The sequence below is a fragment of the Dermacentor silvarum genome, chromosome 1 (assembly GCF_013339745.2).
Source record: "Dermacentor silvarum isolate Dsil-2018 chromosome 1, BIME_Dsil_1.4, whole genome shotgun sequence".
Lineage (NCBI taxonomy): Eukaryota > Metazoa > Arthropoda > Arachnida > Ixodida > Ixodidae > Dermacentor > Dermacentor silvarum.
In genome coordinates this window covers 206,181,622-206,203,395 of record NC_051154.1, presented here as the reverse complement: position 1 = coordinate 206,203,395, position 21,774 = coordinate 206,181,622, and the positions used below count along the sequence as shown (strand labels likewise).

Sequence of the window (21,774 nt, the reverse complement as noted above, 5' to 3'; positions counted from 1 at the left end):
TCATTGAAGACCTTCCCCGACCTACTACACTCACGAAGCTTCGCCAATTTCTAGGATTCGTCAATTTCTACCGCCGATTCATCCCCGATTGTGCACGACTTATGGCTCCGCTAGACGCTATGCTGGTCAACAAACGTAATTAACGTAACAAACGTAACGTAACAGACGTAACGTAAAGTGCTTTAGTGGAATGAAGAGGCCACCGACGCTTTCACAAGTATGCCCTCGCCGACGCCACGCTGCTTAGACACCCAAAGCCAGACGCGCTCACTGCCATCGTGACCGACGCTTCAAACACCGCCGTTGGTGCCGTTCTGCAGCAATTCATCGACAATGCGTGGCATCCACTTGCCTTTTTCTCCAAGAAACTGAAGCCTGCACAGTCCCGCTACAGCGTGTTCGGCCGTGAATTACTCGCAGTTTACCTGCCTATCAAACATTTTTACCATTTCCTCGAAAGCCGTGCATTTACTGTCTTGACAGCTACCACAAGCCCGTTGTGCACGCAATGAACCGTTCGGCGTCCTGTTACTCGCCCCGCGAGAGTCGACACCTTTCCTACATCTCTGAGTTTACAACAACGTTCCGCCACATCAAGGGCACCGACAACGTTCCAGCCGACGTTCTGAGTCGTGTCAATGCCGTTTCGACGTTGACGTCGGAGCCTTTCATCATCGATGTCGACTTACTCGCCAGTGACGACACCGAACTTCGTACACTCCAGAATTCGTCAACGTCCCTGCAATTGGAGGACGTCGTTGTGACTCCAGATGGTACGTACGTCGTCTGCGACACTTCTACCAACACACCTAAACCATACATTTCGGCATCCCTTCGCAGACGTCTATTCGAAACAGTGCACAACCTGTCGCATCCTGGCATACGCGCGACACAGAAGCTCCTCTCCAGTCGTTTCGTTTGGCCTCGGCTAAACGCGCAAGTTCGCGATTGGGTTAGCTGCTGTTTGTCGTGTCAACGCTCCAAGATCCAGCGTCACCCCATTCCGCCTGCGAAGTCTTTTCTTCCACCGGATGCTCGTTTTGACACCGTGCATCCGGACCTCGTCGGCCCTCGCGCACCTTCGAAAGGTTACTGCTACCTGCTGGCATGCATCGACCGCTATACACGGTGGCCCGAAGCTACACCTATATCTGGCATCTCAGCGCCCACTGTTGCAGCAGCGTTCGTGTCTACATGGATTGCAAGGTTCGGATGCCCATCCGCAATAGTCACCGATCGCGGTCGGCAGTTTGACTCGGCACTCTTCAACGAGCTACTCAAACTACTCGGAACGACACGTTTTCGCACGACTGCTTACCACCCGCAGTCCAATGGACTTGTTGAACGTTTTCATCGGCATCTCAGGGCATCCCTTATGGCGCATGAATCGCCGGAGAAGTGGGTTCTCCATTTGCCTCTCGTTTTACTTGGCATCAGAGCCGCACTTAAGAGCGACCTAGGTTGCTCCTGTGCTGAGCTCGTCTACGGCACTCGTGCATTCCATGCGATTTCTTTGTCGCCACCCGCAAAACAACTATACCATCACCTGCCGACTACGTTGCCCAACTGCAAGCTTTTTTCAGCCAGATGCGCCCCGTGCCTACACGTTCGCAAGAAGCAAGGTCTTCGTACGTTTCTCCCGCACTCACTTCTGCTAGCCACGTTTCGTGCGTAACTGTGCCGTGCGGAAGCCTTTGCAGCCGCACTACTCCGGGCCATATTGTGTTCTCGAGCGTCGTCCGACGACTTTTGTCGTGAACTTTAACGGCCTGATCGGACACAATTGCCCTGGAACAGTCTCAAACCAGCCTACATTAAAGCACCCACGTCATCGGCCCCTCCAATGTGCGACGCAACCCTGCTGCATCCATCGACGCCGCCTTCCGTCCGTGACACACAAGACCAGCGCCAAGACACGCCGCGTCACGTGGACTTTTCATCGTTCGTCGAACTTTCCTCCTCTCTAGGGGGGGGGGGGGAGCCCTCTGTAGCGGCAGCAGCATCGGCGTCGCATGATAATTACGTAGACGCTCGCGCCTGCGCGAGGCATGAGCGGCTGGCACGCACATGCACGGGCTAGCGTTCCGAGACAGATTAAAAAATGCTACGCTAAGTGATCGGTTGTCGGTTTTTCCTCTCCCGCGAGAGCCCTGAGACTTTACTGGTCTACGTGGTCGCTCGTCGCCACAAACGCAAGCTTTGCTTGTCAACTGAGATGCGGCCGGTATAGCTTGGTGCTGTTGGTGCCGTTCTGCAGCAATTCATCGACAATGCGTGGCATCCACTTGCCTTTTTCTCCAAGAAACTGAAGCCTGCGTAGTCCCGCTACAGCGTGTTCGGCCGTGAATTACTCGCAGTTTGTCCTCGATTCCACTTTCGAAGAGGTGCTTGTTGTGTCTTCAAGTACGCAGTAGCCTACTTGCCAGAACACATGTTTATTGCCACTTGCAATACAACGAAAAAGAACACAAGGCACTTACGTGGCCGTCTTATATAGCTATACAGAGCTACTAATCAGTGACATCACAGACACACACACACGCAGGCACGTGCGTTCTATCTCAGATACAACAATTCTAGACTTCAGTGACGTCAGAGCGCCACTACACGTTCTATCTAAGGGGTGATGACACAACACTCCCTTCCACCCCAAGTGTTCTTAGTAGCGGTCGGGCGGCCGTCTTTGCCGGGTGCTGCGTCGAAGCTCCGGTTGGGAAGATGGCGATGCGCTACCGCTGAACTCCCTGCCTGCAGACGATGGGTCCGGAGGGGTGGCATGTTCTTTGTTGGTAGCTACTGCCTGTTCACCTACTTGACCGGTGTCAGGCGCCTTTCGCTCCCCGTCGTCGTTTACAGGGTGTGCCCCTAAAGACCTGCGAGACACAATGTCTTGGCTACCGGCTGGCGGTTCGGTGTTTGGAGACGGCGCATGAACCGTCTCTCGCGCACCGCTATCGTTTACAGGGTGTGCACCTTGCGACGTACGAGACACAATGTCTTGGCTGCATGCTGGCGGTTCGAGGTTTGGGGATGGCGCATGAACCGATTGCGGGAAGCACTCCTGGAATGTTCGCGGTCGCAGATTATCAACGTGAACGTACCGCTCTTCGTTCCCTATCCCGACCACATAAGTGCTTGAACTCACACGTTTGTTTACCTTGCCGCTCAACCACTCCCCTTCCCCGGGGCGTAGACCCTGTACAAGGACACCTTCGCCTTCTTCGAAGTCCCTCCACGCACCTCGTCGCTGATTTGCCGACTGCTTTGTTCGCTCAAGTTTTTCTTTCATCCTTTGCTCGATATCCGGATGGAGAAGGCTCAACCTTGTCCTCGGTTTCCACGATAAGAATAGCTGAGCCGGTGTGTCTTCAGTGACCCCCGTTGGCGTGTTCCTATAATTGAATAGGAACTGGTCGATCCGGTGCAGGAGAGACTTCATCTGCCCATTTCTTTGTTCGTCCATGACCTGCTTAAAAAGATGTTTTTTAAAGTCTGTACACAACGCTCCGCGCAGCCATTTGGTGCCGGGTGATAAGGAGGCGATTTAGTGTGCCGAATGCCATTCCATCTCATGAATGTCTCGAAAAGGGCCGATGTAAACTGTGGGCCATTGTCTGTTACCACTTCTTCCGGTAACCCATACGCGGCAAATACTGTGCGCAGTTTCTCTATTGTCTTTTCACTACTAGTTGACTTCATGACAAACACTTCAACCCACTTTGAATAGGAGTCAACTAGCACGAGAAACCAATGCTGATCACGATGAGCAAAATCCAAGTGCACACGCTCCCACCGGCTCCTAGACACTCCCCATGACATTACAGGAACCTTGGGTGCCACATTTTGGGTCAACTGGCATGTGACATTCTTTCACTGTTTGTTCAACGTCTTGCGTAAGGCGGGGCCACCACACGTGGCCTCTAGACAGCATTTTCATACGTGCCATTCCAGGATGGCCTTCGTGCAACAGCGATAGCACTTTTCCGCGAAGAGACATTGGCACTATCACCCGATTTCCCCACGTCACGCATTCTCTGTCAACAGAGAGCTCACTTCATCGCACAAAATATGGTGCCAAAGCGTCATCAGACACCTTTGAAGGCCAGCCGACCTGCGTGTAAAACAAGACCTTTGATAACAGCTTGTCTTTGCTTGTTTCCCCTCTAATGTCTTCTGCCGAGAGTGGGAGCTCGTCCAGCATAGAAAAACCTATGTACACGTCATCTGTGTACACGTCACCTGTGTTCTGAAGCGGCAGGCGTGAAAGTGCGTCAGCGTTGCCGATATCCCGTGATTTGCGATAAACCCATTTGTAGTCATAAGCAGCAATCTGTAAGGCCCAACGCTGCACGCGTGCCGCCGACATAGCAGGAATTGGCTTATCGTGTCCTAATAGCCCCACTAAGGGTTGATGGTCGGAGTATATCACAAATTTCTGCCCGAAAAGGTACTTATGAAACTTCTTTAGCCCGTACACGACAGCCAGGGCTTCTTTTTCGATATGGGCGTACGCCTGCTCCGTTTTAGTCAGAGTCTTAGACGCAAAAGCGATTGGTCTTTCTTCAGATCCTTCCTTGTGAAAAAGGACTGCGCCTAAACTATACGAAGACGCGTCGCAAACCAGCCCTAGCTCCTTTGAAGGGTCATAGTAGGTGAGTACGCACGCACTCAGCAGCCAGCCCTTGGATGCTTTGAAGGTTTTTTCTGCGGAAGTCGTCCATTTCCACTGAACATTCTCAGCTAGCAAGTCATATAATGGTTTAAGCTGTGCTGACATGTTCGGCAAAAATTTCCCATAGAAATTTAACAAGCCTAAGTAGGCGCGTAGCTCGTTCTTGTTTTTTGGCGTTGGTGCTTTTTTGATAGCGCGCACCTTGTCTTCTGAAGGACGGATTCCTCTGTCATCAATCACGTGACCCAAATAGGTCACAGCCTTCTCAAAAAACTTGCATTTCTCTTTCCGCAATTTCACACCCCGTTCCTTGAACTGTGTCAGCACAGCCTCGACCTTATTATAGCATTCATCCATTGTTTCTCCTGCTATTAATACATCATCAAGATAACATGACACTCTGTCTAAACCCTTTAACATGTCATCCATCAAGGCTGGAAAATAGATGGAGCACTTGTTATTCCGTACGGCATACGAGTGTATCGAAAAAAGGCCTAGGTGTGTGTTCACAGTGACCAAAGGTTGCGAATCAGGGTGCAGATGCAACTGTTGGTAAGCTGTAGAAAGGTCAAGGACAGTAAAACATTTGCATCCATGCAACGCGACAAAAATATCTTCCAACGTTGGCAAAGGGTAATAATCGGTTCTCAGACAACGGTTTACAGTCACTTTGTAGTCTCCGCATATGCGAACTTTGTTGTTAGCCTTGGGTACGACTACTAGCGGCGTAGCCCAATCACTTTGCTGTACAGGCACCAATACTCCCGATTCCACTAGTGAATGCAATTCCTGTGCTACGGCGTCCCTGAGTGCAAATGGCACAGGTCGATGCTTACAGAAAACAGGTGTACTGCCGTCTTTGAACACTAGGTTCACCGATGCGTCAGCTATCAGTCCTAGTGCCGGCTCAAACACTTCCGAAAATTTTTCGATGACTGCGGCCGATTTATCAAGACCGATATTACACACGCTCGTCCAATCCAACTTCAACGCCTCTAGCCAATTACGACCCAACAACCAAGTGTCACATATTTGTGGTGTTCGGACTACAATTAAAGGCAAGGTCGCGGTTTGGCCATTGTGCTCTACGTGCACCGTCAACTTGCCTGTAATTGCCAGCGGGACACCTCCGTACGTTTTTAGCCGTCAACTACAACTTTCTAGAGGTAAGTCAGACCAATATTGCCGGTACATCTTTTCTGGCACGATAGACACAGATGCTCCTGTGTCAACTTGCATTTTGACATTCCTACCTGCCACCTTAACTTTCACAATGTAGCTACCGTCATTACTCTGACATGAAAAAATATGGCTAAGCAAAATATCGTCCTCACTACTTATACCGTCCGAGTCACCGGAGCCTTCTAAACCAGTGCTCTCTTCAAGGACGTGTACCGAACGGGGCGTCGTTCTGCAGACCCTTGCGAGGTGTCCCACCTTTTTGCAGGCACGGCATCGATATTTGCGAAAGGGGCAGGTTGCGGCGGCATGCGCCGATCCGCAACGGAAACACTCCGTTGATCCGGCTTGCCGCTCCGTGTTCTTGCTCGCTGCCCTTCTCCATGCGGTGGCCTCTGGTTTTCTTTGTTGGGGTTGCTGGACCAGGTTCACCTTGCCGAGGTCTTTAGGGTGAATCTTCCTTGTTTCGGTGCGAGCGAGTTCTCCACTTTTGGCAAGGTCATAAGCAGCTTGGAACGTCAGGGTACTCTTCTTGAGAAGCTCGGCTTGTGTTGCTTCGTTTCTCAGTCCGGCCACGAACCGATCCCGCAAAGCGTCATCCAGGAATTGGCCAAACTCACAGGATGCAGCCAACCTTTTTAGTTCCAATGCAAACATAGCAACTGATTCGTTTTCTTGCTGCGACCGACGGTTGAACCGGAATCTTTCTGCTAACACCAAGGGCTTCGGTGAATAGTGCCCTTTTAGAGCCCTGACCAGTTCGTCGTAGGTTTTGGCTTCGGGCTTCACTGGGGCCAACAAATTCTTCAACGTGCGGTAGGCCTGTTTTCCAATGGCAGTCACAAAAGCGGATACCTTCAAGTCGTCGCTGACCTGGGTGGCCCGGATGTAGTGTTCAAAGCGTTCCACGTAAGATTCGAAGTCTTCGTCTCCCTCCTCCGTGAACGACTCGAAGCGGCCGAAGGAAGCCATGCTGTGGTAGTCCGCCTAGACGCCTGCTGTTCCCAAACAGCTGGAGCCGCAACCAGCACTTCAGCCGTGGCTATCGTCCGCTATTCGTATCCCACCCTCGTCGCCACTGTTGTGTCTTCAAGTACGCAGTAGCCTACTTGCCAGAACACGTGTTTATTGCCACTTGCAATACAACGGGAAAGAACACAAGGCACTTACGTGGCCGTCTTATGTAGCTATACAGAGCTACTAATCAGTGACATCACAGACACACACACACACGCAGGCACGTGCGTTCTATCTCAGATACAACAATTCTAGACTTCAGTGACGTCAGAGCGCCACTACACGTTCTATCTAAGGGGTGATGACACAACAGTGCTTATGTATGCGTATGTGTGAACTTGCCGTCGCCCTTCCCAACCATGACGGTGAATGTGGAAGGCACAATATCAAACTGCAGTCGACACGTCGCTTGCGGTGAAAGCTATGTAGGAACTGTAAGGTGGCACGCGACCGATGTACCCATAGCTTCCTACAAAAATGACTGGAGGGAACTCAGGTGCTAGCTTCTACATGAGCTCCAAGTATGGCCGTTAAACTAGCATGGACATGATGAGCGCTTTATGAATTTGCCTAAACTAAGTGCTTCTGGCCTTAAACAGCTTAATGATGCATATCATGACTGCTGATGCATGAAAACAACTGCATGATGCATATCAGAAAGGTGAAATGAAAGTTGATGGTCTGCACATGAGCGGAAATAAATGCCACCACGAGTGCTTAAAAAAAGAAAAGGAAAAAAAAGCTAGGCCAGTTCTTTATCCGACTTAAAAACAAAAAACTTTTCAATGTAGATTTTCCAGTAATCTAGCGTTTCTCTTCCTGTAGTCGACACATGTGTCACTAACGCAAAAGCCACCCATCTACTTGATAAAGAAATCGTCCAAGAGCTCACTTGCCAAAGTGCCCCTGCTTCTACCTAATATATATTTATCTCGTCAAACAATGGCACGCACTTGTAACTTTCGCAGTGCGTATGCAGATGCGAACACTTGAAGGTGATCAGGCTTGCGCACTAAGAATTTGCCTAGGATTACCACGATGTGCTTCTACATGGAGCACTATTGCAGGTGCACGCGCGTGCCCAGCTCGAGTTTATCTGCAACATGAGCCAGTGCGAGTGCATCTAAGGCTACCGACTAGGTATATAGAAATCATCCACTCACAAACGTCACAAGCATACGGCCTGACGCCGCCTACTCCGAAGCTGTGTGTTCGCAACAAGATCTACTGCTGTCGGACTTCGCACCACATGACATACCAGAAGTTCCACGCTGGACGATGGCCAAGCCGACGGTGACATTCTCAATCCCCGAAATAACGAAAAAGTCGAAAATCCCGCTTGCTGGTCTCAAGCATTTCGCGTTATCCTACATTGCTTACATGTACGGATATACCGAACATGTTTTTGCAGATGGTTCTGTAACACAGACCTCTTCCGCGGCAGCTCACGCTGTACCTGGAATGGGGATCAAGCAACAGTTCAAGATAGGGCACAAAACGTCGTCTACAGCAGCTGAGTTGACCGGCGTGCGAGAAGCAATCTGCGGCATACTACAACAAAGCCTCGCTAAATGGACAGTGTTCTGTGACTTAAAACCGGCGCGGCAGCTCATAAGCAATTATATGAACCACAGACACGAATATAGTCCTCTAGTTTATGACATCATGGTTCTGCTTGCTGCAGCGCTGCTGTGGATTCCTAGCCATTGTGAAATAGCTGGAAATGAACAGGCTGACGGGGAGGCAAAAATGGCGTACACTGATCGGAACATTAAGAAACTTCTTTTTTCCCGGTATGACATCAACGCCTTGTTCCATAACTCCATCAAAACCTCTAAGGCGCGACAATGGGACAGCCCCGAACATTGGCAAGAGCGCCTGCATGGACTTGAGGCTGGTTTGCGATTCTGGCTTCCACTTTGACTACGGAGAGGCCAGGAAACACTCATCCATCGATTACGGCTCGGTGTGGCGTACACTCGCCCATACCTTCACAATACTGGATGAGAACGGGACGCTGACTGTAGCGTCTGTCACACTACCAAGACAATAGACCACATACTCTGCGTGTGCCCTCAGTATGCGGCCGAGCGAAGGACACTTAAGTGTACTGTTGACTGTTTGAACTGCCGCCCCTTTCCGGAAGAAAACATTTTAGGCGCGTGGAGAACAGTGGACCATGCCCAACGCGCCATAAAATCACTCTTGAACTTTCTGTGTGTGACTGGCTTAGACGGTCGTCTCTAGGACTTGTGAAGAGTGTGAGATGTGTTTGCGTGATAACGTTTTGAGTGGACAAGATCACTGCTGCGTGTATTGTGTCTAGAGCACACATCCGCGTATTGGACAACGTGTATACAGTCGCTCATTGTACCATGTCATAATCACCTACCACCTAACTCTCACTGTATCTTCCACTTCCCCTTGCCCCAGTGAGGAGTAGCAGGCTACGCTCTCCAGGCCGACCTCTCCTCCTTTCTCTTCATTAAAATCTACTCCTCCGCTTGCTTTTCTTAGAGAGGCGGCGTGTTCTCGAGCCCGCTCGTTCAAGCACCTACTGGTCTGCCCTACGTAACGCATCCCACACGATAGGTATATTTCCTAAACCTTCGAGACTACACACTCTACAAACGGCTTTGCGTGCGTTTTTCCCCAGCAATGCGCTGTTTTCTTTCTGAGAATGCATCAGCAAAGTTGACCAAGTTTATACGAGGCGTAGAGAATACGACCCGCACACTGTGAGCGCTTGTGCTGTTCATTATCGTCCATGTTTCTTTTTTATTTTCATTTTTTACCTTTTTTGCGCTCGTTTGATTTTATTTTCAGAGCTCTCTATAGTTTGAGTCATTGGTTGGTTTAGGATGTAATATAATATTTGTTTATTGATGAACTGCTGACTAGTCCCAGACAGACACCGTCAAAATCTTGTAACGTCACGAGACGCTATAGGGCGCTCTACTTCATGCCTGTCTTTCATTATGTGCGTCTTTCTTTCCAGGTTTACCAAGACCCCACTGGCGGTAAAACTGACATTTCTGGTACTGCATGCAGAAGTATAATGCATCAGTCGATCATAACATTTCTCCTTCGTCTCCTTTAAGACTGCTGTAAGGCCCCGCAATGATGATGCGGAAAGCAGAAGCACAATTATAGTTGAGAGCCGCACGCTACAAGCGCATGTCGTTGGTTAGGTTCCCAAGGTGGTGCGTGGTATAGGTGGTGAGTGGGACAAATGCTTCGCACGCCAAGTACGAAGTTTGCGTTTTGAGGAGACAAATTGGCTCCGTTTCTAGCATTCTGCTGCGTGTTGGCATCAACAAGCCGTCTCCGCCAGTTAATTCAATACAATGCTTATTTTCAACGTCGAAGCTTTCGGTATGAGGGAATGCGCCAGAGCGACGACGCGTCGTGTACGGTAGATCACCAGATCGTTCGTAACTCACTCCCGCTCGTAACTACTCGCAACGCATTCACGTTAGAGTGGAAGAACAAATTTTTTTTTAAAGCGAAGCTTTGTACCTCTACCAGCCAAGGGTTCTGTCGTGTCCGTCGTTGTAATCAAAAAACGATCCCGACGAACCGCTAACAATTGCAGGTATAGCAGTATAGCTTACATGAATTCAGGCATTCAGCGTACAACTAAGCACTCGTTTTCGCAAGAAAAACCACAAAAACAAACTTCAAAGTGATGAGCCAACATGATGGATGATAAGGGCTGCGGGCAAACAACGGAAACAGGCTCGGCGCGGTCCGTAAGATTAGATTGCAGCTGTTGCAAAGCTTATGCAGCTGCTTGAAAGAGGGTTGACGTCATTCGAAACCCTTCCAGCCTAGTAACTGCTTCGGTTCATTTTCTAGACTACCCCACTATGGGGTAGTCTAGTAGTGTATATCACACCGGTCATAAAGCAGTAGTGAGCATTGTTGTGAAGTAAATAATAATAAAGGCCGTGGTTAAAGTTACGTTGTAGTGTGTGAAATATCAAGTGCGCCGCAGTCAACGTGAGGGTGGCGTAAAAAGCTTCGCTTTCCAACCACCTTCACAGGGTGGATTGGCGGGCAATTTTTTGTATAGCGATATCTACATTACGCCAGGTTTTCGCCTTTTCGTCGTCTCCGCACTTTGAGCCGTGGCCGCACTGTGACGTCACACTACGGCCCTCGATTCTCCAGCAACTCGGCTCGTGGCGGTCGCCGCGCAGCCACCGCTCCTGCCCTTGGGTACTAGCCACTGTACCTCGGGCTTTATACCTTGGGTGCTCCGCGCCCTCTGTGTGACGTCACACCACGGGCCTCGATTCTCCAGCGACTCGGCTCGTCGCGGCCGCCGCGCGGCCACCGCTCCTGCCGTTGGGCGCTCGCTGCAGTTTTACCCGTTAGTTGACCACAACGTCTCTCCTTTCTTACTCTAGTGGAAAGCCACTAAGTTTAATAACAACGTGCCTAACTACAAGCGAAGCCTAAGCGCAGCCGGGAGTCTGCAGCTATCGCTACTCGACTAGGTTTAACCAGAGCTAAACCACAACCAATTTTTTAAAAGCTGAGCAGGTAGTTTTTAGTAGAACCAACCCTACTATGTTGCACCCCCATATATTTATACTCGCAGATAACTTTTCAGTTCGTGCTGTTCGCGTGAAAAGCTATGTTCGTGCAGCACACGGACTCGCGTTTTCACTTGAAGATGTTCCATTTGGAGAGACCGCATTGCGCCGTAGGATATTTCTTTCTTTGTATGACCCTGCTCGAAACGCGCACTACGTTCGGCTACACTTTCAAACGTTAGCATGGCAAGTGCAATTGCTTCCGGCGATTCAGGAATTAAGGGGCACACAGGGGCTAGCAATGGCATCAGATCTATAGTGGCGCTCTCTGCATCGCAAGAAGCTGTATCTTGTCGCTCGCAGAGCGGGAACCATCGATGGGGGAATCGTGGCTTCGGGCGGATTATGACGACTGCGAACGCGAACTCTCTGTCGTAAAGTCCAAGTGCCCAGATAAGAGAAGACGCGAATTCAAAGTTTGATGCAGTGTGTTGTGCAATAGAAAGGGCATTACGGAGCGATCGAACCTACATGGACAACGGATCTGAAAATATAGATAGCATCGAGATGGTTGCGCGTGTTAATGATTTATTAAAATGTGTGCCACGAAAATTAGTGCTATGATAGAGAGTGAATGTAGTAATACCATGCGTCAACCTACTTACGGGAACCGATGGGGCCACAAATTTCTTCGTTTTTTTTCCTCGGTTGCTCGCTCGATTTGCTGAAACTTACAACCGATGAGAAAAGAGGTGGGACGAGGTCCCGCAGAGAAAAAAAAATAAGAAAAAATGCACACGAGATCCGCTTTTCGTAGAAACATCCTGTTTATTACTCCATTTACCAAGGGTCCAGCTATACAGAAACGTGGAAAATGTCAACCACCTGGCATTCAGGTGCACTTCAATGGCTACTACTCTGCGTCGCGTATGACAGTAAGGATGGTGCAAGCTACATCAGGGATAACGAACCGTTTACACGGGAAACGAACAACCATTGGGTGCTTAACCACAAAGAAACAACTTCTTCACCAGGAATTTTTTTTTTGCTATTTCTTAAATACACCATCGCACAGGGAAAACACAGCTATGAACAATGTGTGGCATTTGTAAGATTTTTTTCCCGTGCTAGAGAGAGAGAGAGACATCCATATTTTAGTAGATCGTTAATCGACGCTCCACAATAAAGAAATCGTGAAAACGAAACAACCTCGATTGTTCATAAAGAACGAAGAAAAAGAAAGGAAGCGAGAGATGATGTTGCACGGTGTACAATCAAAATTGCTTCGGAGACAAGGTTTATATATATTGCTGCGAAATGTAGCAAAACTTACCCATCATTCGACCAGGTAGATCGAAAGAAAACCTTAGCTAAGTAATTAGTGAAAAATTTTCACCCAGCATTACACTCCTGATCTCGTTCCACGCAAGTTCCAATAAATGAGTGGAGCATTTTGAGAAATATGTTTCGTTCAGTTCGTGGAATCTATGTGGAACGATATCAAGGGTGATATACAGTATAGCAGTGGCAAGGAGGTAGACTGAAGGAAGAGCCGACGCTCAGGAACATCTCTTCCACACAGATCTCTCTTAGTAAGTCGAACAATTCTGCAAATATCAAGAAACGTTCAATTAAGGAATTACTCAATTTTTAATTATATAGTATTTACCAGGTCATCATACTTCAGAATGTGGGCCGATCTCGACGAGAGAGCAGTAAAAAAAAGGAAAGAAAATCAAAGGGGTCCGACGCTCCTCCTACTACCCTCACGCGAGGGGTCATACGATAGAGTGCCGTGCGCAGTGACTCCGCCCCATTCTCAGTCCACTTCTTTCACGCACTTAGTGGAACGTATGTGGAACGACATTAAGAGTGTAGCCGCGACGCGTCGTCTTTCAGTAGGAAATAAAAAATTAATTTCAAGAACCCCGCTGCCATAACAAACATTGCATAGAAGGGTCCGGGCATCCCATGTCGGCCAGCATCAATGAAAGATGTTTTCGTGCGTTCAAACTTCGAGCTTCGGCAATTGACCGATTTTTCTCTCCGGTGACGGCGGCTGAATTACACATACCCTCACATGCAGGGCAGATGTTTACTCTTCTGTCTATATTAGCAGCATCGTGCTCTTCGGAGACAGCAATATCGCGTTCCTTCTGCCCACAGCGTGCTGGATAAGATGCCGCCTGATTGTGTGGGATACTTGTCGAAGCTCGCAGAGTTGTTTGCTCTACAACGTTCTTACCAAACCGCGAGAAATTTGGCACCACAAGTTGGTTTTTCATACCGCGTGTCTCTGCTACAACTGCCTCGGAATATTAAATATATAGGAATGTCGAGACGAAATGATACTTTTTTATGCTAATGAAGCTTCACAAAGCGGTGGACATCAGATTTCGCGCCATAATCACCAATATATACGACGATTGTTAATTTATAATGTATGAGCAATTAAGTTTTAATGAACGACTTTAGCGGGCAGGCTGTAATCGCAGATGTGGTGAGCCAGTACTTCAATCATTAACTGAAAAGTCAATTAGTGAATTTTAAAAAATAATAATTGGCGATTATCGCGCCAATTCTGATGTCCGTCACAGCTATGAAGATTGATCAGCAAAAATTATTATTTCATTTTCAGCCTCATATGTTTAGTATAATCTGAGACAGCCGTCGCAGAAACATGCAGTATGTGCATCAGGAATGGCGACGTAACTTGGCAAAAAAATGATCCTGCCCTTTATTCTAACTGAGCGCCTTTTTCTCGCAAAGGATAGGTTTATGCTTAGATGCCCAGCCCAAGCAAATATTGTCCCCCTCTTTGATCGCTTTGTATTTACAGAGGCAGGTTTAACAAAGGCAGGAATGTCACTTTTTTTCTCTTGCTAGCACAGAAAATATTAAAAAGTCCTACGTTTACTTATGTATAATGCAGACTTCTGAAAAAGAAAAAAAAAGATGTAAAACGTACAACGTATAGTGAACATGCGTTTCAAAAGCTGAGCAATGTAGAGGCGCCCACTCACAACGATGTGTGACACTCGTCGATATACTATGCCTACGTGTATCGACCCCTTGACATACACTGCAGCTAATGGCATAGCTGCCGCAGCTAGAGAGAATGACTGTGGTGTTCCGCATTTATGAGCAGCTGCGACGAACCAGACTTTCAAGCTCTAGAAGCCAAAATAACACCACTGGTAGTAGCCACGTACTGAACTGGTCAAGCAACGCCCAGTTTATTTATTTATTTTTAAATTTTTTTTTTTGCTGGGACGCTGGATTCGTGACAGCGGTGCTGAAAAGTCGAACTTGACAGAGGAGCTGCCATCCCACTACTGCGCGGACGCAATGAGGGGGTCGAAATACTGTGTACGGAAGAGAGTGTAAATGCCTGTTCATCAGTCACTCCGGGTGTGAATGAAGAAGCAATGATTCGTGCACGGACTAATTGGTAGTAATCTAAATAGCATTTGACAGGTAATTTCTCAGGTGGTCCCAAGGCATCATACAAATTTTGCGCGCGATTACAGGCTTTCTGCAGGCTCTAAGACAAATTAAAGACCCGCAAAACACAGCCACGTATTTTTTATTTTCTTCACTTTCCATCCTGATATGCTCAAAGACGACAAAGAAATGGGTCTGGATGGGAGAATAAACAAAAAGAAAGACCTGTAAGGTCGTTTTGCGGCATGTTCAAACTATATATATATATATATATATATATATATATATATATATATATATATATATATATTGGCGTCAATTCGCGCACACACGCAAGACGCGGTGGTGGCTTACAGTCATTTGCACCGTCATACACTCAAGTACGTTCACAAGTTCATTCAGACTCCATCAAGAAAGTGAAGAAGCGGCTGGAACAAAACAGCTAAAAAAAAAAAAAAAGGACAAGAAAGTTTCACCATAAGAGCGCTGCGTACCTAACAGTTAAGGCGCGATCACAGGTCATCGGGGTCTACCGATCTAATTGCCTTCCGTAGCCGGCGGAAGAGAGGCCGTGGTAATCTCAGAAGCGCAGCGGGGGATCGCTTCCAGCGGGCGATGCGTAGCCGCGCAGCGTTTCGGGATAAGATACGACGGGAGGGAAGTTGCGCCTCAGAGGCGCAATAGGCGGGGGCTTTGTTCGATACCCCTACGGTGCACCAAAAAATGCGTGTCTGTACATGGTCTGACGGGTGTATACACTACACTACACTCGGTGGCGTGCAGCAGTCTACGGCACGCGACACCTGACGGGAACACTTGGCTTCTATATAGAGGACAGTGGCATGGTGCGGAGCGCCGTTCACTACGCGTAGATTTGGGCATTTTGCCTGTCACAGTCGCCGCACTCGCGGAACGCTGCAAGGTGAGGGGAGAGGGAGGGGGGGGGGGGCATTTACAAAGAAATACATATATACTCGCGCTGTTCCTCTATACGTAAGACCGTCTGCGGACGTGAAAATCTAGTTGCGTGAGCAACTGCGTGCTCACCACACACGCATGAACAGAAAGAAAGAAAGATACAGAAACAGGGAAAGCACGACAGTGGCTGATCCCGTGCGCGGAGGAAGCAAGGAGCTAATCTGAAGCGGCACCGCAAAAAGAAGAAGAATTAAAGAAAAAAAAAAAAGAAAAGCACTCAGGACAAAACCACGACAGAGGAGACTACGGTGGGAAGACAACCTGAACACGCTCGGGTTGAACCAAGTGCTCCCCATGCTTCGCACGTGACACTCAGCATAGGAAGGAAGCTTGCTTGAGAACGCCTCTTGTTAACGCCGAGAGCAAGATGGTACGAATTTTCGCCTGCAACGAAGACATTCACATCGAAGAACACGCACTAATGGAAGAGAAAACGTCAGGTACTGTTAGGGAGGAAAATCAGAACGTAAACGACGACCACTGCGGTTCCAGACGAGCACGGACTCTGGGACCCGGCGGCCACGATAGCGGTGGCCAGTCAGCGCCGAGGGCCGTCCACGAGAACAGATGCTCAAGAACAGGAACAAATGTCTCCGCGAGGATACAAGCACGCCAGCCCCGGAAGAAGCACTTGCAAAGCCAGCGTGGCATGTGCTACACAATACTACACAAGGGTAACATCACTAGTCACCCCGCCTATGCACTCCTCTCTTCTTGTCGGGTGCGAAAGACATCTCTTCTGCGCCTTCTTCCCGAAGCATAGGCGACCAAGTAACATCTACACATCCTTCAACAAGTACAAGACGTAATCATAGGTAACGTTGAATACGAATGCAACACAAAAGAATGTACAATAAGTATGATATGCCACATGTATGCACATTTGCAAGCAGTACACGAACGCAAGAAAAAAAAAAAAAAATAAACAGCCTCTTATTTCCAGGCGCGAACACATATTACCTTCTACCCTCTGCGCTTAGTGCGACAAGACAGGTCTCTGAGTCAGATTTTATTAACCTGCCACTGTATCCGACTCCGTCTAGCTGACTCAATCAGTGGCCGATCAGTAAAATAACAAATGAAAGGTTAAATTATTCATGCAGAAATCAACACAAAACTTTGTACATTTATGCACATTTACGCAGAGGAGGGAGTAGTATACAAAATATGTTTGATACTTGCTGGAAAGGTCTGCTTTCAATGGAGCCAGAGTGCAGCGCACGACAAACATTGAGCAAATGTTTGACTAGTGTTCGAGGAGCTGGGGCAAGAAGAATATGAACACAACCACTGTAAGGATCGAATAGCTCTCGGGAAAATTCTGACAATCTCCTGCCTACAGGCATCGACATACGAAGCTGAACTTATAAAATTGCATCACCAGTGTGTCATAAAATTGCATCACCAGTGTGTCTCAGTCTGTATGTTTTCTTCTTTACAGTGTATTGATGTGTGTTTACAGGAACGTGGAAGGCCATTCAAGTACAAAGGTTTTACTTTCAGTTATGATACATTAATCGGCTGTCGAAGCTCACGGCGTGGGTTAATGTTCAGTAAAAGCGTGTGTCGATTTTTTTTAACATGCAGGTCTCAACAACAATTTGTGCTTAGGCTGTAGAAGGAACGTACAACGTGCAGTGGTGAACAGAGTGTGCATAGTGAAAATGTGCTCGAGCTGGAGCGTTTGCTGTGCAAGGTCAGGTGCTCACACTGAAATACAATTATCACACTCCAACAACGTGTCAGGCGGGATTCACTGTCGAGTGTTGGAGACTCTCTGATAAGCAGCCGCTGGAACATTTCACACCGGGTTATTCACATAATAACTGTGACTATTTCCTATAGCTCATTGCCCTGAACAGGTGTAATGAAAAAAAAAAGGATCAGCATATGGTAGCAAGCAAATTTATTTTTGACTGCTTACGATTACTGAAGGACTGCTTTACAGGCGGGCTTTACAGCCACGTCTGCCGTGAAACGTTTTCTATATACTCACACGCACGCGGACGTATTTTCTTCCATCTTTTATCTTGTGGGTGTGGAATGGGCACCGACGAGGAGGACTTTGGTTTGTTATAGGCTGCGTAAACTAAACCTCATGACATAGTCTCAACATGCTTTTCCGACTGGAAGGAAGGTACCCTCGAAAAAGCAAAACACATTACACGAGATTGCTCCGTACTCCACTGGTGTCACTGTTTGAGACGTCGCGTTCGTCACTGTGTCCTCAGCCCGACCTGTTTTCATTCAACACATGTGCTTGGCTCGAATTGCATTTGTGTCGCCGTTTCTTTCGACTAAAAAAATACGTTTACACTAGGCTGTATCGCAGCGTGGTGCCAGTTCAGCACCAAGATTCTACTCTTGACATTTGCAATTCTCGACAGCTCTTGGCAGTGACGACTCCTAACAGAAATGCGAGCGAGTGACCTGCCCAAGTGCCCAGCTGCCTGTCGGCAGACGCGGCGACGTTCCAACTGCACGCCTTCCACGTGACGTGGTATATTGCTTATGCTTGACGCTGGCTGGACAGACAGCTCAATTTCAGGCGTGGCAGCCGGCGTGCGGCGGCGAACCGCTGCGCTGCACGACACGGTATATAGAAATGTGACGTGGGCCGCAGTGTGCGGATAGCGCAGAGCTGCGATGGTGAACCCTTGGTCAGTATAGCTGCCGCCTGCCGTGCACACATTGCTTTCCCTTTGTCATAAAGGTGTCCGTCGTGGAGGGGCGAACGGGAGGGCGACAGCCACTCGGCGAAGCTCGGCTGCTGCGTGTTGCTACTAGTCAAGGAGGAGGTGGGCGCGTGCGACTTGACGGGATTGTGCTGTTCACATGAGAGCGCAGACAGCCGATCCCGTGACCGTGTTTTCGGGGCCAGGGGCAGCCGGCTCGGGCGCCTCCTCGACACTGTTGGTGCGCGGCAGAAGGACGCCGGCGGTGCGACCCGTCTTGGAGAGTTCCTTCTTCTCGACCAGCTCCTTGGGCGCCACGGGCGACAGCAGCGTGGGCGGCGTCTGCTGCGTGAACTCGGGAAAGCAGGCGAACATGCTCTGCTGCTTCTTGAGGATCTTGTGCTTGGGCAGCTTGGGTTTGGGCTGCAGGCCCAGGTCGCCTGCGCCGGCGTGCGCGCCGGGGCCGGCGGCACGGGGTCCCCGACCCAGGCCACCGTTCCAGACGGCCGAGCCGCCTCCCGCGCCGGTCAGCTGGAGGTGCTCGCGGGAGCCGAAAGGCGACAGCGGTTTGCTGGCGCGGAAGTCGTCGGCGGCCGCGGCCGTTTCGTGCTTGGGCGACTGGGCGCGCAGGTCCCAGTAGAAGGAGTCGAACGACTGCTCCCGCTTCAGGTTGCCCCGCAGCAGGACCCGCTTGGGGACCACGCCGCGCAGGGGGTGCCCTCCTGCGACCACGCCACGCTCGTTTTTCTACACGGCCGCCGCAAAAAAAGAAGGCGCCAGGTACGGGAAAGGAACAGGGGAACTGCCACGAAGCGACCCCCCCGCAAGATGGGGAAAATGGCGCCAGGTTGCCGTCAGACAAAATATCTAGGGCGCTAAATGGCAGCTACTCTGCGCGTAATAGCCAGAGCGTCGACTGAGCGAGTCTGTCACACCACGAAGCGCACCCTCACGACTAATTCGTAAACAAGGCTCGCACTATAGTCTTAAGATACATACTGCATCTGAACTGTGTTGCCGGCGTATACATTCTCATTTTATTAGAGAGTTTTAGAATAGAGGAGGGGCCCCAGAAGTTTGGGGCCCCAAAGAGCTTTGCGGGTGTTAGCGTTGGGCATACAGGAGTTAAGAGTTTTAGAATAAGGCTTTGAGTTTGCGAATAGCGTCTTGCGCTTGCAGCGCCACTATGGTGTCAAAGAAAAACTATTATAAATATTAAGATAAACTGTACTATTTTATGATAAGAAGAGCAATGTTGACTTTCGTGTTTTTGCGTTTAATTACAATTTAGGGGTTATTCTATTATAAGCAAGCGACTTGTTGCGCTTAATTTTGAGTAACCAACTTTACGTGCCTTCACCAGCCAAGCTAATGCACGTTAGGCCTACGAGCCATGAAATCGACGATCGCATTCGGAATCAGCGGCGTCTAATGAATCAATCTTCATTACACACGTTAGTTGAGAGAAAGCGATGACCACAGTCACTTCTCCTAGCTTACGAACTTCATGTGTTACCACGAATCGAGCCCAGTTTGGTGATCGGTTGGAGCCGTCGCTTCGACGGGCGCCGCCATGTTTGTTGACGCAAAGCTTTTGGGGCAGCTTTTGAGGCTCCCGCTAAATCAGTGAAATAGCGTGCCCGACGCAAAATCCAATCCCAGTTCGCGTCTCGCGCATGCGCAGTGGCTTCGACGCTATTTTTGTGGGTCCCCAAAACGTTCGGGGCCCCTATTCTAAAACTCTCTATTACCATTATAATCCCGCTTCTGCTTGTAGTATAGCACCCCAAAAAGAATTGTTAATGGCCGCTACAATTGTGAGTTTACGTTTTTATTTTTCATTGAACGAAATAAATTATCAAGCAGAGACATTCGCTCAACACTGTTTATTCGAGTTTCCCCCGCTTAGATTAAGCATTTTGACTCGAGGTAAAATTTTTGCTGTGAGCATGCCGAATAAGAAACATCAATATGACAGAGCGAAGCAGAAAGAGTGGAACGGAGGAATACGCGAAAAGATGTGATTGGACAAATGCATCCGCGAATTTGGGAACGTCGAAGCGATCGTTTGAGTCGTGGCGGAATGGTCCGTTTGGTGACAACACTGCCGAGTCGGCGCTCGCGAGACAAACTTGGGAAAAACTGTGACACAGGGCGAAGTGCACACTATGCGACGTGCATATGCTATCCGATTTCCAGGCTTTGGCTTTCCAGTGAGAGGAAAAGCTTTTACGAAAAATAAGGCATAGAGAGCTTGTGATACTCTAGAAAACATAGCCTCATTTAAAGACGACAATCGCGTCAAATGACGAGAAAAACGTTATCAAAATCTCGCTTAACAAGAGGCAGAACGTTGTACAATAAAAAAAAAAAAAACGTAAAACAATAAATTGCTTCTAAAGATGCTAGTAGATAGTCGCCTGTCACTATCTTCCCCCTTGTACCACCAAGAAAAAAACCAGCTGTAGAACTATATTTCGGCGTTCCAAATCCTGGTTTGGGAAAGTCATCGGAACATGGATTGGTTTATTATAATTATTATTTTACACCTGTCCTTTGTGCCATGACGTTCCCGGTAATTTAACTATGTCTTACTTTTTTTTGCTGGCTCTTTTCACAGTGCTGTGTTCGAGTGCAGTGTTGCTTACCAATAGGTGCAGTGACACCACACAGTTCAAGACATGAAACATGCTTTTTAATGTGCAGTTTGTGTCTCTGCTACTTAAGGTTCTTAGCACTAATGATGTATATAGTGCCTGTGGTTCTCAACAGAGAGCCTATCGGCACACACTATATGTACAGCGCTTAAAGGACGAAAACAGAAAAGAGGGACGCAGGTGACGACGAAAATTGGAGTAGCATGCAAAATGTCTGCCGTGGGGCGTTGTGGCATGGGGCGCTATTCGCTATGGCAATACTCACAAGCCAGAGTGTAAGTGTTCTTTGCCTCAAGAAAGAGCAGTCATCAAAATCAGCTATAGGCAGCTATAATTCGGCACAGAGTTTGCATATTTGCACATTAAAGGCGGGCTTCTATACAACTTCGCTTTCAGGCTTCTTCCATGCTCCACAAGAAACCCAAGAATGGAGGGCTAAACACTGCAACATTTATTTTTTATAACCGTTTATTCCGCCCACCGCGACGTGTTAGCGCCGGCGTTCTGCGATACCGCAGAAGCACTGGAAGAACACAAGTTTCATATCCAGCATCACAGCAACACTGATAAATTCTTTAGGCCTGCCATAAAATTGCAGACATTTAGGTTCA

General features: G+C 48.6%; 2 protein-coding genes across 2 annotated transcripts in view; both read right to left on the bottom strand.

Moving 5' to 3' along the window:
- Positions 1 to 4,085: 4,085 nt before the first annotated feature.
- On the bottom strand, positions 4,086 to 7,109 carry LOC119436595 (uncharacterized). The gene is made up of 2 exons (XM_049659020.1): positions 6,016 to 7,109; positions 4,086 to 4,111 (listed from the first exon to the last, which is right to left on the bottom strand). Exons 1-2 carry the CDS (start codon positions 6,821 to 6,823, stop codon positions 4,086 to 4,088), a joined length of 834 nt encoding a protein of 277 aa, XP_049514977.1. The 5' UTR covers positions 6,824 to 7,109.
- Positions 7,110 to 12,217: 5,108 nt separating this feature from the next.
- Positions 12,218 to 21,774, bottom strand: part of LOC119436680 (protein qui-1-like) — a 556,193-nt gene continuing 546,636 nt past the window's right edge. The window contains exon 26 of the mRNA XM_037703643.2: positions 12,218 to 19,228. Coding sequence (XP_037559571.2) covers positions 18,663 to 19,228 — 566 coding nt within the window. The 3' untranslated portion in view covers positions 12,218 to 18,662. The remainder of the gene's footprint in view (positions 19,229 to 21,774) is intronic.

Coding starts and splice junctions, on each gene's coding strand:
- LOC119436595 (XM_049659020.1), bottom strand. CDS start 6,823: ATGGCTTCCTTCGGCCGCTTCGAGTCGTTCACGGAGGAGGGAGACGAA. Junction 4,112..6,015: donor AGGCTCCGGTGACTCGGACG/GTATAAGTAGTG, acceptor TTTTACACGCAG/GTCGGCTGGCCTTCAAAGGT.